The 18,972-nt window shown below is 37.1% G+C and overlaps 2 protein-coding genes across 2 annotated transcripts in view; one reads left to right on the top strand and one right to left on the bottom strand.

Moving 5' to 3' along the window:
- LOC140235181 (uncharacterized) overlaps positions 1-338 on the bottom strand; it is a 104,060-nt gene extending 103,722 nt beyond the window's left edge. Inside the window, exon 1 of the mRNA XM_072315220.1 lies at positions 292-338. Coding sequence (XP_072171321.1) covers positions 292-338 — 47 coding nt within the window. The remainder of the gene's footprint in view (positions 1-291) is intronic.
- A 13,352-nt stretch (positions 339-13,690) lies between these two features.
- Positions 13,691-18,972, top strand: part of LOC140233873 (ergosterol biosynthetic protein 28 homolog) — a 65,596-nt gene continuing 60,314 nt past the window's right edge. Inside the window, exons 1-2 of the mRNA XM_072313964.1 lie at positions 13,691-13,802; positions 15,961-16,105. Coding sequence (XP_072170065.1) covers positions 15,970-16,105 — 136 coding nt within the window. The 5' untranslated portion in view covers positions 13,691-13,802; positions 15,961-15,969. The remainder of the gene's footprint in view (positions 13,803-15,960; positions 16,106-18,972) is intronic.

The raw sequence follows: 18,972 nt of genomic DNA, 5'->3' as shown, positions 1-18,972 counted from the left end.
AAAACCTTAACTGTGCAGTTTGCATTTTTCTTAGTTTTGAGCTCCACAACTTCTTGAACAAGTATTCCCGAGACAAACGAGAGAGAGAGAGAGAGAGAGAGAGAGACAACTTTCTCAGACTTCTCACGTCCTGAGCTGAGCGGCTGAGCCGGGTATCTGTGCGTGCATGGTACCCCGAGAACTGGTAGGAAAGGTATGCTGGCTGGAGAAGATTCGAGCCGACAGTGACGGGGAAGCAAGTACGCAACGATTGGACATTGATCACTGAAATTTAACCATCGTTGAACTTACCTTTTGCTGGGAGGACGGATACGGACGGCAACCTTTACGTTAGCCATGTTCTCAATGACCTACGAGCGACCATCTTAGATAATATCCAACAGTATTAATCCGACAAGGCAAGTTATTCTGTCCCGTCTCGAGTCTTCGCGATCACCATCATAGGGAAAACACTCCTTGCGTCGGCACGCAACACAAATGATATGAACACACGCTGTGACTGCATCTGTGTTGGGACTTGTGTAGGTGTATAGCTAGCCGGCCAGTCGTGTCAGATACCAGGAACGTCCGATCCGAGGGGTGCTGTAGCGTTCATGGATACCAAAGGAGGGGTTGTGTGTACTCGGACTGGCACGGCGTGCTATGTGTGTCAGCGTGTGTGTGATAAATCGTGTTGGCAAGATGGGGTGGGGGAAGGGGGAGGTGGAGAGGAGGTGGAAGGGGAGGCCGAGGGGGCCGCGGGGAGGGGAGGGGGATGAGGGGAAAAATGGCCAGGGTGTCTGATGGGCGGTGTGTGACACCGTAACTTGGTGACACCACACAAGCGTATTATCATAAATCAAGATACACTGTTGTAGATGCAGATGATACATGGTTAACATTAATGGTATACAGAGCAGGATTTATCTATTGCAATGAATATTGTTGATGGATCTGCAAATATATCTGGTTTAAAAATCAATGAAAATAAAACAAAATTTATATGGATAGGGAAATGTAAGAAAAGAGAAGATAAATTGCTTCCTGAAAGGAATCTTCATTGTATTAATGAAGGAGGTTTTAAGTATTTGGGTATACACTAGTCTTTTGTTGATTTAGAGAGAACTGTTCAGTATGATCATTATGAAAGAAAAAAAGGAAGTGATTAGGAAACAAATGAACACTTGGCGTAAACGCTCTTCAACTGTGCATGGTAGAGTTGTAGTAATCAAGCCATTGTTGTTATCAAAACTAAGTTATTTATTTTTGTCTTTGCCAAGTCCTAAAAAAGGTAATTTTTGAATGAGATTAATGATACGTTTCATGGTTTTATATGGGGAAAAAAAACCGGATTAAATTAACAGTATTCAAGTTTCAGACATATGCACGTTAAGGAGGAGAGAAAATGGTAACTATTTATGCACAGCTTACGGGAAAGAAAACCTGATTAAATTAACAGTATTCAAATGTTTCAGACATATGCACGTTAAGGAGGAGAGAAAATGGTAACTATTTATGCACAGCTTACAGCATGAAAATACCATGGATTAGGCAATTGTTATTTACTATGGATAAAATGGTCAGAAAAATTATTGAGCATGTTTTTACACCACAGACCCATCGATATAGATATGAGCCTCGGCAATGATTTCCTATGAACAAGCCTCGTACATAGGGCCGACCTCTAATCCTTTTTGGGAAGAAGTATTCACGGCTTACGGTGATTTACTTTTGGTTTATTGTAATAATTTCTAGTGCCAACCTTTGTGGAAAAATAATATAACTGTAGGGAATGTGTCGGTTTTTAAACGACTTATAAAAAAAAAATGAATTCGTTTTGTTAATGATTTTGTTGACTTTCGACGAAGTTGGCATCACTAATGTCTTATTGCCAGTCCACGGACAGACGTGAAATAGTAATCATGGGACAAGTTCTCACTCTGAAATGGGTCCTACTATTCAAAATTGAAATAAAATTTTTCGAAAAAATATGAAAAGTACAATTACTGTCACTGTTATTGTAATTGCGGAAAAGCAAAAAACAACAACAAACAGAAACGTCGACACAGCTAAAAAAAACTTGGCTTAATTGGCATTGGGATCATAATAATCGCCGATTGCTAAAATTTTGCTGCCGCATGATGGCATTACATCTCAGAGCCGCCGCGGCAGACTTTGGATCCGAAATAAATCACAATATCCTCAGAATAAACAAGCTTGTTTATTTCAGATCAAAAGTATGTCAGTCGATCGTATATGGTCGTACTAATAGTGCTTGTGCGGCTATATACGGACACGATATGGCGCTGTAACTAGGTATGACAACCAACGTCGTAACCTGGGCTATTATGACGGCATATCGGGGTTGGTAGTTGTACATCCAAAGGTTCGTTGAATTTCAATTTTAGTGTATATAAAAATGCACAAGCTCCCTGGCGTGCCAGCTGGTGTAGGTCGAGGTGCAGGGTCTGATCCAGAAATTCCGATAACGGGAGGCTCCTTTACAAAATTAAGGGGGGGGGGGGGCGCCCCCATTTTTTTGTTTCTTTTTATTTCTTTTGTTTTAACAAAAATTAAAGAGGGGCGCGCGCCCGGTGCGATTCAATCCCCGCCCACACCCTCGAGTCCCCCGCTTGCCCGTTCCCTTATTTATATCCCTATACCATGATGTTCCGTTTTTCATGATTGATGAGTATATTATTTCAAATCAAACTAAAAGGTATAAATCAAATGATTTTACATCTGAAGGTATTATGTACTCCTCCCAGACTGTACCCCGATATGCGGTCCGGGACGAGGAGTATAAATTTTCCACTATTTCCATTTTTTATCCCAACCTCTCATCACAAATACAATGTCGTATAGGCTTACACACACACACACACAAAAAAAAAACACACACACAAACGTGACAATCCCAGGGCCGGCGCACTGTTTTCAAAAGTGTGGGGGCCCACTTCCGGGTTTCATGAGCTAACAAGCAAAAAAAAAAAAAAAAGGTCCTCAGCTCATCTCTACCCGTCCACTTCCGGGTTTCTTCAGCTGACAAGTAAAAAAAAAAGGTCCTCAGCTCATTCTCTCCCCTCCCATTGTAGTGCCTCTTACGTACTTCCGGGTTGAAAAAAGTGTGGGGGCCCTAAGTGATGACACCTTATGTATTCCTTTGTATGGTGCACAAAAAGTGTGGGGGCCCGAGCCCCCACGGCCCCCACGGCTGCGCCGCCCCTGAATCCTATATTAACTAGATTATCCAGACAAAATTCGCTCCAACTGATACACAAAATGATTAGAGCTATATAGACTCCCCGCACCTGCACCCCACATTAACCTCTTTCTATCTTTTTTCTTTCGCTTCCCGTCTTTCTCTACATTACTATGCTTGCTCTTCTTGAGACGACTGTGTTATAGGCAGCTTATTCACTAATGCGATTTTCCAGTCAAACCCAGCCCAACCCAACCCAGCCATAGCCTTTGCTGATGATGGCTACCTCCTACATCTCATCGAAATACGTCATTGTTATGCTTTATGTGGTCGTCGTGATGGTGGAGGAAGTACAGGCCCTTGTAAAATATATAAAGTTGACGGTGAAACACCAGTGTGCAAGAATCACTTGCCACTAAATCTCGAACATGGGTCCTGCATACCGTACAGAATCCTCCTAAAAATGAATGAATGAATGAATAAATGAATGAATGAATGAATGAATGAATGAATGAATGAATGAATGAATGAATGAAAGAATAAATAAATAAATAAATATAAATAAATAAATAAATAAAAAATAAATAATTAACGTGTCAGGAATGTGGTGCGACCATGAAATATATTAGGGTCTCACTATATAGTAAAATCATAACAAGCCTGACCATTTCATATTACATGTAGGCCTACAGTATAATGTCCCCAACAAAACTACAATCGAATTTTCGCGCTGATAACTTCCAATATCATGATTAAACTTTTTAAATGCTACTTCGAGGTCATAAACTATAACATTTTAGCTACATTTTGCAGAAATCCCCATTCATTTTAATGGTTACTAGGGTGGTCACAGAGAAATGCGGATCGTTGTAAATTATGTCATGGGTCTGATTCTTCCAAGTTCAGCACATGGATGCTCTTGGAACTGAATAATGTGTGAACACAATGGACAGAACTTGGAGGGAAGGGATTCCTGATATGCTCTACAAAACTCCTCATTTTTCTTTGACCACTGAAGCAAATCGGATGTTTTTTTTTTTGTGGTAAAATGTCAGTAATAAGTTATAGTTTCATACCCTGAAATTGTCTTGTACTATTGTTAAAGTTATAATTATGGAGGGTTCCGTTATATATATATATATATATATATATATATATATATATATATATATATATATATATAATTACAATTATATATATATATATATATATATATATATATATATATTTTTTTTTTTTTTTTGGGGGGGGGGGGGGGGAGGGGGACATACGGTATAATGGCTTGATCTAATGCTTGAATATAAGTTCAGAACATCTGTAGAGGTAGCTTTATTTTTGCCTTTCTATAATTACATATTGATGAAAACATAACATACAAATTATCTAACATAGGTTATATTGACACAAGTTACATATAAAAGATTACAATTATTTCATATGTTACATATCTCTCTTTCACAAAAACAGATACCATGCACGACTGCAGCTGTTTCAAAGTGTAGCATAACAACATGTTAGCATGACTGCGATAACTGCGGTAAATTTTATTTTTGATAACACTTCCCCAAACTATCAGTGATTTGTTAGGTTTTAGTTATTCTATTATTATTATTATTATTATTATTATTATTATTATTATTATTATTATTATCATTATTATTATTATTATTATTATTATTATTATTATTATTATCATTATTATTATCATCATCATCATCATCATCATCATTGAAATCACTGTTATTGTTACTATTACTATCCATTTATGGTCGATTTTTTCTGAAATATATACATGTATTCTGTTTACATTTGGGGCAGGCGAATTCTCTCTTTCAATGTTGCATGCACATGTTCGAGTTGGGTTTAGACCACAGATAAGAGTTCTGTGATTTGATGATAGAGACCCGCTCTGCTCGTCTGCGATATGCGCCCTCATGAGTCCGCTCTCAGATACCATTCATGCAATTTTTTTACACCAGCGGACGACGCACCCGCCACCCGGTAGCGATTTTTTTTTCCGTAACCCTAACGCGTCGAAATTGCCAATTGTGGCACTTGAGCAAAGACTATCAGTGTACTAGTTGGTTGCGATACTTGTGTTGCTTTCTTGTATACAGTACCATGGTCGTCTGCTAACCACAGAATCAGATTAGAATGTGAGAATGGCACGCAGCCTTGTGAACTGTCATAACAACGGCTTTGTGTGTGTGCGTGTGTGTGTGTGTGTGTGTGCGTGTGTGTGTGTGTGTGTGTGTGTGTGTGTGTGTTTCCACTTCGCCATCGGCATCGCGTTCTGCTTTGCCGTCTGCTTACACTACTGGTATTCCTGTGGTTTTGTTCGCCGTCTGCTGACACTTTTTTTGTCTCGCAAGACTTGCGTTGTTAATGATAATAATAAATATCATTTATAAAGCGCTTATTACAATGTTTCTAAGCGCTGAGCGTCTCGATGAAAACATTAGAAAAGAGAAATTCAGTCATGGAGTACAAATTGTTGTTAAGATGCAAACTCGAAGTTTTCATCAATATCTTGCAAAAGTAAATTGGAAATCTAAGCTTGGAATGAATTATGATATAGGCCTATATAGGCGTACAACTGCAGCAATTGCTATTGTTAACATTGATCATGTTTATTAAGCCACGCAGAATCAGATTCGAAGTGGGCATTAGGTCTAATTGGGTAACATGAATACACTACTTGGTTAATTTGGGTTTATACTTCTCCAACCTCACGATGATTGTGCTTTAAAAAAAAAATGATTCAGAAAGGCGTAGTAGGCTCCTTTTTAGTTCAGGTTCATGTAGATCAAGATTATATGATTAAATTCTCATGCACTAACATCCAAGATGAAGATGGGGAGGGAAGAGAAGCTGGGGGAGAGTAATCATCGATTTCGATATCTCTATATTAATATATTAATTCAATCAGCTTTATAAAGGCATTTTGAAACAGGATTTATAAAGCAAACAGCAACTCATTTTCATTCTAATATCACGTACGGTTTGAATTGATCTATCAATATAGATGATAGGTCTATATTTTTTTATGTTCACTCTATCATTGCCAACCCAATAGATCTCCTCATCAAGTGCCTCGTTACCTCTACCAAAACGACCATCAGTGAAGGAAACCCAAACCCAAATGTGGATTGAGTGACAGCAGCAACATTAGTAAAACACATCAGTGACAGTTAAAGGAAAATCGCACAATTGTAAAAGATGCAAAAGTTATGCATTTTTAACGTTTTGATGTTGGTACAACTGGATAAGGGGATACTATAAAAACCACTTTCAGAAAGTAGGGGGAATGATTACTGCCTTTAACATAACTTATGTCAGTATCAATTAAGTTGATGGAATGTGTAATTTTCATGAAAAATGATTTCTTTGTCGAATTCTCTTCATGTTTTCTTTACATTGTTGTCCACACATGACGTCATGGACTCTAGTAGTCTCCTTATCCAGTGATTACAACACCAAAGCTATAAAAATGAATAATTTTTGCATCGATTGTCGGATTTTCCTCAAACTTTCACTAATGTTGCTGCGTTCACTCAATCCATATTGCTCTTTTGGGTTTTGGTTTCCTTTAATATCAAGCAATCATCACTACCGTTATTGCTTCAATTAGATTATAAAACTGAGGGATCGATCACAGAAAAGAGTTCTGTGGGATCGACCATAAACACCATTACTATCATTTCACAACTGGATATCATCTTATCATCATCATCATCACCATAATTGCTACTCGTATTACCATCGTATACAAATTACCACAAGCAATCTTCCTCCACCATATTGCACTTATCAATACTTTTTTTTTTCATGTCACCATACAATCCATCAACAACTTCACGAAATCTCTTAGATATTTTCAGCTTCATCATTTTCATCAGTCTAAATAAGCATCGCGATTATCAATATATTCCTACTCGATCCCTCCCTTCAATGCCCACATGGCCTAGCATCCTTATTGTAAGTCGATTCAATGAAATGATGAAGATAAATGATTGAATATTAAAACACTGATTTGTTTGTTTGTTTGTTTATAAGAACACTAGCCGCATTCACACGTGTTAGCTGGTTACCGAGCGCGCTCCAAAACTCGAGTTCTTGTTATACTCGTAATTTTTTATGAAACTTCATGATCGATATATTAGATATAGATACAATCACCTGGCATAAACTGGTATCAGATTTCCAGGTGGGTTCATGAGTTTATGAGTAATACACATTTGTGGAAGCGATTTGAAACGATCGTTATATAATGTGTTGTTATTTGGCACAAATTAATTTCATTTATTCTAATGGTGAAGGATAACCAAAAGAAAATTAATCTACCCGATATTAGCCAAATTTAAGGTCTTTTCATTAAGTTGGAACATCAAGCATCTGTGCAGAGTCACAGATGCTACTTACGCATTTTTATAATATGCATTTATAGGAAACTGATATACGTTTAAACGATGTTAGCCATCATAATGGTGTCCTATATAGCTCCATACCAAGCCTGGACAAAAGTACGGAATCTATCAGCAATGTTGCAATGTGTGTGTGTGTGTGTGTTTTTTTTTTTTTTCTTTCTTTTCTTTGCACCGAAAACTCGACGGCGGGCGCCTGAAAACCTTCCATGCACTTTGTGTATGTGTCTTTGTGTGTATGTGCGAGTGCGTGCAATGTGTGTTGTGTGTTTGTGTGTTTATGTGTTTGTGTGGGTGTGGTAGGTGTGCAGTATATCGTTACTTGCAAAGTTTCGTGTATGCTAACGTAAAAATCGTAATCAAGAGTTATTCTGAAAGAAAATGAAAGCGAGGTCACAGCTGGTCGTTGTTCACGTCTGAAAAAGTAAACATTCTGGTTATAATCATAAAAGTGTCAGAAATTGTGCACTCTATTGTTAAAAAAATGTTTGTTATTCAAACTTCAGCGTGTTTTATGAACACATATTTATATATTTCAAGATTGAGCTGCTGTGACCTAGTTTAGCAACCATGTCATAAAGCAGTACAAATTTTTCCCCTTAAACGTGATACAACAATGCTAGCAACTATATATGAATAGGTGGTAGACGTAGATATAAGGCTTAGGACATTTGCAGGAGTAGGGTAGGTTAGATTTTTATCATGATTTGTACCTTGAGGTGCTCACAAGCGCTTTATTAGATCTTAAACTGAAATACTGATAAACCAACTGGCCACGACTTCAAAATGACGTCAAAATCACGTCCATTTCCCTTGTTCTTGAAGAAAAGGCGTCTTTCAGATGTATTCCTTGTTTTCTTTTCCAATATACGTTAAAAAGTCATGAATTGACGTGTAAACGACGTGCTCATGACGTTCTGACGTACATCTTGTCTTTAGAATTATTTATACGTCATTGAGAAGACTTTTATATAACCACCAATGACGTCTTTTGGACAACTTCCATTTGAGCAAAAATACGACATATTGACGTCAGTTTGAAACGTTAATATGACGTCCAGTATCTTTGTTTATTTTCGTCTAAAAGATTTTTTTGACGTCAGTCTCGTCTTTAAATTAGTAATTTACACGTCTTTATGACGTCTTTGTATAACAACCCAGACGTCAGAAAGACGTCACAAATATGTCGTCTTTTAGACGTCATCCATTTGAGCAGAAATACGACTTTCTGGCGTCAGTTTAAGACGCCTAAATGATGTCTGCTTTCTTGGCTTATAAACGTTAAACAAACGACAATTATTGCGCCTTTCTGAAGTCTAAATAATGACGTCATTTTTATATCTTCCATTTGAACAAAAATTCGTCTTATTGTTGACAGTTTCGACGTCTTTCTGACGACAGTAATGACGTGATAATGTCATTCTGACGACAGTATGTCACAAAGCAAACTGATATAACTCTATAAAACTCTATAATTAGTAGGATTTATTATAATATGACGTTATAAAGACGTCGAAAAACTTGGTTAATATGTCGCAAAACAACGTAAATTTAACGTCATAATACGTCATTGATATGACGTGATAAATACGTTGCAAAACAAACTGATATAACTCTACAAAACCATAATTCGTAGGCTTAATTATATGACGTCATGAAGACGTCGCAAAACTGACGTGAACATAACGTTCATATGTCGTTAATATAACGTCATAATACGTCGCAAAACAACGTAAATTTAACGTTATAATGCGTCATTAATATGACGTGATGAACACGTTGCAAAGCAAACTAATATAACTCTATAAAACTATTCGTAGGCCTAATGAAATGACGTCATAAAGACGTCGCAAAATTGACGTGGACATAATGTTAATACGTCGCTAATGCAACGTTATAGATACGTCGCAAAACAACGTAAATTGAACGTTAAACACGTTGCAAAGCAAACTGATATAACTATAACACTCTATATTCGTAGGCCTAATTATATGACGTCACAAGGACGTCGCAAAACTGACGTGAACATAACGTTCATATGTCACTAATATAACGTCATAAATACGTCCCAAAACAATGTAGCCTAAATTTCACGCTATAATACGTCATTAATATGACGTGATAAATACGTTGCAAAACAAGCTGATATAACTCTACAAAACTATAATTTGTAGGCCTAATTATATGACGTCATAAAGACGTTGCAAAACTGACGGGAACATAACGTTTACATGTCGTTAATATAACGTCATAAATACATCCAAAATCAACGTAAATTTAACGTCATGATACGTCATTAATATGCGGTAATAAACACGCTGCCAAAAACTGATATAACTATAAAACTATAATTCGTAGGCCTAATTATATGACGTCACAAAGACGTTGCAAAACTGACGGGAACATAACGTTTACATGTCGCTAATATAACGTCATAAATACGTCCCAAAACAATGTAGCCTAAATTTCACGTTATAATACGTCATTAATATGACGTGAGAAATGCATTGCAAAGCAACGTAAATTTTACTTCACTTATGCGTCGTAAATACGACATGAATAATACGTCACAAAATTGACTTGAATTTTACGTCTTTAGTTCGTCGCTAATATGACGTCATAAATACGTCGCAAAACTGAAGAAAATTTCACGTTAATACGTCACTGATATGACGTCATAAATGCGTTGTAAAACAAAGTATATATTATGGTATTAAGACGTCATTTAAATAACGCTATGAATACGTTGCAAACCAACGTAGATTGCGTCATTAATACGTGTTTATGACGTAAAAATTACGTCGCAAAATTGACGTTAATTTTACGTCATCAATATGTCACCAATATTAGGTAATAAATACGTCGCAAAACTGACATAACACAGCAAGAGGTCCATAACATGACGTGATAAATTCGTTTCAAAGAGACGGTGAAATCACGTCATTTTCTGGTCATTTTCAGACTTGCGACAACTTTGACCATGTAGTTGCGACCAAATTGAGACGTCTTTTTGACCTCCGTCTGCTAGCTGGGATGTTCATAAAGTTTGTTCCATCCCTTTCTGCCAATTCAACCGTTCATATGACTACTTTAGTATTAGTGATATATGTTTTTCCTAACCAATTTCTGTGCATTTTCTGCACGCATCCTAATGCATCCAGGCTGTAGAAATCGACAACTTTTGCTGATCTGAGATACAACGTCAAACGTTGAAATAGATGAATTTACAGGTCTGTATTTGAAACCTAAAGTAAGGGGAAGTCCAAACTAAAGATAACTTCTTTAAAAAAAAAAAAAAAACCCTCAAGTGGCAAATAAGAAAATATTATTGGTTAAAGATTGAGGAAAACTTTCTTAAGAAAGGTATCATTCTAATTTTCAACAAAGTATAATCGATCAAGAAAATCAGGCAATCTATGACGTTTCCAGCGACTTCCTATACAAGAGAATAGAAAAGAAAGTACATGTATGCAAAATGTCATACTCTAACGTAAAGGCATCATTTACCTTTTGCATATGAAACAAAAACCCAGCATTGGTGCTTCAAAGTAGTTCTTAAATGTGCGTTAGGGATAGAAACAACCAATGTAAATATTTGAACCATTATCATCGATGTTATGTATTTTTAGATATACAAAATGTGTACAATAGTTATAATAAAAATGTTTCCAGATTAAACCGTCTACAGTTATGGTTTAGTAAGAAAAATAGTGATCTCTCCTTATATTTCATGCTTTATTGAAAACGTTTTATATGGTGGGATGTGGAATGACCTACACATGCATCAAAAGTGTTATCTTGAACATTACTTTTTAAATCACTGTTCTCAACGGTAAACAGGACCTTTAAAATACATGTTTGTATTAAATTCATCCTCTTTAGTAATCACTCCAAATATTTTATAAATAACCTCTGTGACATCAGTTCTATTACTTCATCAAAACATCATGGAAAATACATTTCAAATAAATTTCTCAATATCTTTACAAATGCCTACGAAGGAGAAAATTATCAAAATACTCTTCATAAATTAAGTGACGAGCACATCAAAACACCACTTTTCTGCGGGGGGGGGGGGGGGCAGAATGAATTTGTGAACACTGTGTAGGTGATTAATTCCTAGTGGAGTCAACATCTTGGTTTCGAACCAATGTTGGCTCAACCTTATACATGCACGTAGTTATGTCGTGCCACGCTGGACTAACCATTCATGTAAACGTCACATGGATGTTGACACAATGTTTCATTGAATACTGTCATTGCTTTTAACATCTTTAAACCGTAGATTTTTTATGTTATACAAATGCGATCCTATACACTAACCCTTCACAGATAGCTGTTAACGCCATCCTAACAGTTGACTAGCAAATTACTATTATCTCAGCTGTTGTAAAAAAAAAAAAGAACAATCGTATGGATGTAATTTATACGGTTTTGTCAAAAAACATAGACTTACATTTTTGTACGTTCACACACGTATACACATATACACGCACACACACGCACGTAAATAGCCTTCGAGATATATACAATCACTTATTTAGACGTAAAGATGTATGTTTAAAAGTTTTATATAGTTATTATAAATCTGATACATATTTACACACTTGTGTATGTTAATGCACACCACACCCAACACAACGTTGATTTATACAGATTAATTTTTCTTTAATGTCATATATTTCTGACAATGACATTGACATAGTATTGCTGTATATCTCTTGTGTTTTTATCATGTTTATGTATCCATGTTAAACGTGTGCTCTGTATATATTGTATGTATCGATGTAACTTGTGTGCATGCTAACAAAACAAATTTCCAGAAACGGACAATAAAATCGAATTGAATTGAATTGAAATGAAATTTCTTTTACCTCACGGCCTATGTACACATCATTATATCAAGCAGCACTATTATCCTACCCCCCCCCCCCCAAAAAAAAAAAAAAATCATTCGTGGCTTGTCAACGGACACCACCTGACGCTCACTCCGCTGCCGCGTAAGGCAGCCCATAAATAATCTGAACACAAGTGATCGCTGTCAGTCAAAGTGACCAGTGATTTGTAACTTTGATTGAAAAAGGCACCCTCCCGTGTACCAGGGAGGTGAGAGAATTAATACCAGCAAGGTGAGTCACCTCCCTGCTTATGTTGTACACGATATACTGAGTGCTGAGTTTTGTAAAATGATATACTTGCTGAATGGTTTGCTCATGTGAAACGTCTTCGAATAAAGCTCCAACTTACCATGTACGACTTGTGTCCTCACTTCTCATTTTCCTCTGGAACTTCGATTAATGAGAACGTGTTACTGTTGAGTGTATACTTGCAGTGCGAACAGAATAATACAGAAATGATATTCTTCATTAGAATTTCATCGATATTTCAGGCCCATGTTTACAATGAAATTAATTTGAACAAAAATAAGCAGCTGAATTCTTATCTCTTGTGCTTCTAAATCATATTTTTCTTACACACAGTACAATATAGGCCTATATATACACATTATACCATGCGTAGCGTATTACTTGACATAGAATTCTGCATGAATATCTCAGAAAAGGCTTTCTGATTACTTAGTAACTTCAAGCCAATCCATATCTGCCTTACGCACACACTTGTGCTGCTGAATCACCTTCTTTTTTAAACACACACACACACACACACACACATACGCACACACACATACACACACACGCACACACACACACACACACACACACACATACACACAAACCCGTTGTTATGTTTGAAGGGTGTGCCATTCACATTCGAATCTGATTCTGTGTTAGCAGACGACCATGCCACTGGTATATGTGTACATACTGTACAGTGAGAAGTCCAAGCGCATGCGTACAAAACCAGCCAAGTACACCGATAGTCTTTGCTCAAGTGACACAATTGGCAATTTCGACGCGTTAGGGTTACGGAAAAAAAAATCGCCACCCGGTACCCACCCACCTACACCGCCGCCGCGGTGGCCAGCGACGTACCCGGGGGCTACGGCGCCACGAGTACCCTGCATGCTGCTTGCTCATGCTACTCAGCTCAGCTCAGCTCAGTATAGTAGCGCGTGCTTGTCGACTAGCGCTGGCTTTACCAAACGGGCTGGATCAAGGAGGAGCAAGCTCAGCTCAGCTAACGAGACGAACCCTCTCCCTGTTGGATACTATTACAAATTGTTCTTTTCTTCACAAGTAAGTTGTGTTGAGCTGTGTAAAAAACGGCCTCATACAAAACGAAAGAACCCCAAAACGTTCGTTCAAAAGTGGTGCTCTGTCATTGTCAGCTGTCCCACCTACCGAAAATTATGTTGGCATTTAAAATCCGTGCATACAAACACCGAAAGACGAATATGTCACGTCAGAAAACATCACGTGTACTGCTACTAGGTGAACAAAAACTGGAGCTAATTCCTTTACAATTATACCCTTGATTGCAGAAAACCTGACATTTGATACAGAAGAAGAGTGGCACCAATTAAGTTAGATGCATAAGCGCTATACTAAATTTAAACGCATTTGATAAATGATGTAAATTATAGTCTAGACAGAGACTAGGAGAGTCTACTTGCTTTCTTTTTCTATACTTGGTAGCTTGAATTGAACCTTGTTTACATTTAATGGGAGCTTCCCCTCCAAAATACTACTGATGGATTTTTAACTGGAGCTTGGGGTAATATAACCCCGGCGTGGCGGGGCGCTGTACAGCAGGGTATGTATTGGGGTCGCTGCTGAGAGGTTAGGGGTAATACAATTAATGTAGATATAGATAGCTGAAATTCCACAAAATCAAATAAATTGCACCAAAATCATTGAAATACTGGGATGTATTATAAAGTACGACCAGCCCAAATGGGAACTATAACTGTGTGAAGGAGAGCCCCGGGGTTAGATGTAACTTGGCTTATGTCGTGTGTATAATCCAATTTCTCGATCAAATTTGAACCAAACCAGTGATTAGGAAGTGTTGATATTGATGTTAACTTTCTGGTTCTCCTAACACGACTCTCTTCCCTGTTAATAATGAGACTGTACTTGTCTGTTCACCAGGCACGCATGTACACTAAGTTTTGGTAGGACCATGTACTACTACTACATGAAGCAACTACTGGAAGTCTCGACAGGACCACCTACTACACTGTACTTCTGACAATTATGCTATGATGATGTGAATGTAATGATGATGATGTCATTGCTCAAAATGACTCAATGATCTTTCGTGAGCCTCTTCAATTTTATATTTGCTATCATGGTGTCCTAATGCTATCTGCACTATTTGAAGTGAATTTACCCATCTAATATTATGTGATGAATCTTTCAAGTAACCAGGAGCTAAAATTAATGTATAATGATTACGCAAGCTGAAAGAAGTCAGAGAAAAGAATGTGTCTGTCTTTCTGTGTCTGTGTGTGTTCTTGTGTGCAGTCTATGAACTATATTTCTCAACCAACTCCATTCAGTTTGCCATAATCATATTTGTTAGTACATTGATTTTTAGCTCCCATGGAGTCGTGAAGATACAATGTAGGTCGCATGATCGTAGACTAACTTTAATTTCAGATTGTGCAGGCAGCTGCTGTGTACTGTGAGGCTCACAAAGTGTGTTGAGCAACAACATGAAAGTCAACATTGACATGAACACACTCCAATATTCAGTTTGGTTCATATTTACATGTGTAATTGGAAATCTATAAAATATTTGCGGTGATTTTGATGGAATTTCTTTCAGTGGAATTTGAGATGTTGACATGGATATGAAAGTACCTTAGTGCTGATTCACTCAGATTTCTGCATAAAGGACGCATACTGTATACCTTAATTTTTGAAAGTGTAAACCTGTGATGACTTTTGTCTACTTCTACAGATCAATGTCAATTGTTTGTAAAGTTTGATGGAGTATCAATTAAACTGCATGTGTAAGACTTATGAATAGTCCTTTCTTTAGACAATTCAAGAGCTAACCTACATGTATCCGTCCATTTTGACAAAAGCTGAGCTTATGACTCGTGAGATGAGATTACATCATGTTAAGAGACATATTATGCAGACATAATAGACAGATAAAACATTGTTTGCATAATTTACTTACAGGCATTGTGCATTGGAATTTGATCACATAGAACCTGAAATTGATAATTCACAAGGTTATCATTGCTATTAAAAGAAAAAAAAAAGATCCGGAGAGCGGTGTTTATTTTCATACATTACTGTATTTTAATACAGAAGAATGGAGCTTACATATTGTTCCAGCCTTGTGTTAGCCATGTTTATCGGTGTAATAATTCAACATATAGTGATTTAACATAATCTCTCTCTTTCTCTCCTCTTCTCTTCTCTCTCCCTCTCTGAACAGTCTTCAAAGATGGCACATGCATTTACCAAGGTGCTCAGGTTCTGGATTGCCATGGTTGGCTTCATGGCTGTTGGCAATGCAATGCAGTGCTTCATGGAAAGCTCATTCCTTGCTACCAGGATGTACACACAGGCTCAAGATATGGGTAAAAATACAATGCAATCCAGACTTATGGAGCAGGAGGCTTCCTTTCATCTCTTTTTATTTTAGTTTTTATTTTATTTACTCATTTTTTTTTCTCATTCTGGTGATGCAAGTTTATTACGTACAACAAAGATTTAACAATTTGCCCACATGTGTCATTTTCACTACATTTTTCTGACTCTTTGTACACACTTTCCGTGAAATAACATCCATTAGCTGTGTCTGCAAGAAGAAATGTATTCTGCATTAAAGTCAGACATTGTGTCAAAGTGTTATTTCCCTTGCTCTGTAAGCTCCTACAGACACTGTAATGTTTCAATAGCTGATAAATACCAAAGAGCTTTTCCCCAGTAAGTACTAGAATGCGGAGCATGCATACACCCTGTACTATTGTTTTGTGAGCGCACAGGGAGCACAAGAAGACGATGAGGCGGTATGCTCACCCTCATGCTAACATGCTAGCAAACGAGCAAACGAGGAGCAGCCAAATCTAAAAATGCGTACCTGCATAAAAGTTCAAAAGTTCAAATATGTGCTGTAAAAATGTTATTTCACTACTCAAAAAGTCTGCCATTACTAAGTGGGTAATAGCAGCCCCCATGAAATCTCGGACACCATTGTATAGTTCGCCCTCTAGTGGTGGAGAGGAGAAAAATCTCTTTGATACATACATGTACTGTACTTGGCTTTTGGCCACAATAAAAATATGCACGTCTGTCAATCAAAAGCCCAATTAGAAGTCAATATGGATGAAAATGAATATGGTTTCCTGAGATTTAAACAACAACAAAAAAACATGACTGAATGTTAGACAGAAATAGTAACACTTATTGCCAGTTAATGCAAAATAATTTTTCTCACATTTCTGGCAAAATCCATAAAATATAAGATAAAGGCATTCCTAACATGACAGGATTTACAGCCCAGTGGAACAGAAAGTGGTCATGAAAAAGACTGATTCCATATGTCACCAATTCTCCACTCTTTACATTGGCTGCTAGTTGAAAAAAAAGGGATGTGTTCATATTGTTATCATTCATTAAGCTCATTCTATATCCCCCACATACCTGCGTAACTCTCCCGGTATGTATTTCCAAATACAACCAAACACGAAGTCCATATTCATCATCAGAGGTACTGTTACTTCAAATATGCAGAAGAAAGTGTGGATGGGGTTTCATGCTTTCTCAGTTACCAAAACCTATTCAATTATGTCGACTGTCTTCAACAGAAACATTCAAATCCAAATTGAAAATGTATTCGTTCCCCTTACATTACATAACTGCAATCTACAACGTTCAGGAAAGTTGCTTCATTATTGGGTATGTATTTGCTTGTTAGTTTCTTTATTTTCTTCCTTTTGTTCTCATGCTTTTTTTTTTTACATGCATTTTTCTTGAACTGCCATGAGCACCGAAAGGTGGACCTGTGTGCTTTACTGCACTTTAAAAATAGCCACTACATATCTGTATTATTGTTGTCAGGAAGAGGCTGTATCCTGATGTATCAAAACTTTCACATCAAGCCCTAAGGCCATAAAACCGCAATTTATAGCTTGGAAAAAATATGTAAGAGGTGACCAACGGTCGGCAGTTCACAAAGATGCTGCTGTCTGCTTCTCATGATTTTAGATATTCTTTCAATTCACAAAAACATTGAACAGTACATCAAAAGGACATAGCATTTCTCACTGCATAACTGATGGCAATTAAACTGTATGATACTTAAGGTAAATATACACAACAAAAGAGGGTACTCCATCAAAATGGTGCACAATAATGTCACAATGAAAACAAACTCCTCTGCTTCAATCTTTTGCTCGAACTCTTTTCATTTCAAAGTTACACCATTTCGATTACAAGGAGTTACTCTTTAGGTATCATACAAAGTTTATTGCCAAATGAACATTAAATTCTGCGATTAAAACAGCATACTTCGAACTCACAATGCAAGAAACTTCAAGGGAAAAATTATCCAGTTTCCTCCTTGAATACTGAAATATAGCTTCACAGGTATAAGAAGCCTTGAAACTGAATCATACTACAAGAAAGCAGTGAAATAATTACAAGTTGAGGCAATTACAATTGTACATATTAAAATGACCTCAAGTGGTGATAATAATGTTTCAATATTGTTTGTATAGCAACTGTAAAAACTTACCACATCAAACTTGTACCTGTATTAATTCTTTGCATCTGGAAAGACACCTTGAACCTATTGGTACAAACAATGTCTCAAAGTTTGAATAATCTCTGTATCATCCTTTGACTTAAGGGATGTGGCTTACTTCTGTGAACACCTTTGAAATTGTTGAGAAAATCAACTGTTTTTACTAATTGGTATGTTACATCCTCCTTAGGCTGCCCAACTACCACTATGTACATGTAACCCTACACGTAGATTGACCGAGAGACAGGTGCCACATCACTCTTCCTTAGCTGTCAGACACAGCTACAACAAGTTTCAAATTGTCTTCACTTCTCAGATATTAAATAATAATAATAATAATAGACATTTATAGAGCCCCTTTTCCACTGGATGCAAAGCGCTATGACATGTCATCCCTGGTCGCCATAGGAGATAAAATATATACAAAATACCAGGCAGTGACAGTATAAGTCCAGTGCACATACAGGGACATCAAAATAAATAAGTCTTCAAGTTTTGTTTGAAATGATCAAGTGTGGGTGAAGATTTGAGAAGAGGAGGGAGCTTATTCCACAGCCTAGGAGCAGAAGAGAAAGCTGCATCTCCGGCTAGTTTTTTCGTGTGTGGCTGAGTAAAGGTAACAGATGATGAAAGACGAGTGCGCCTAGAGTGAGAGTGTCGTACCAGACACTCTCCAATGTACTCTGGAGCTCTTTTGTT

Source organism: Diadema setosum, chromosome 1 (assembly GCF_964275005.1).
Source record: "Diadema setosum chromosome 1, eeDiaSeto1, whole genome shotgun sequence".
Taxonomy (NCBI): domain Eukaryota; kingdom Metazoa; phylum Echinodermata; class Echinoidea; order Diadematoida; family Diadematidae; genus Diadema; species Diadema setosum.
The sequence above is the reverse complement of the archived record's forward strand: the minus strand, read 5'-3'. Positions and strand labels throughout refer to the sequence as shown.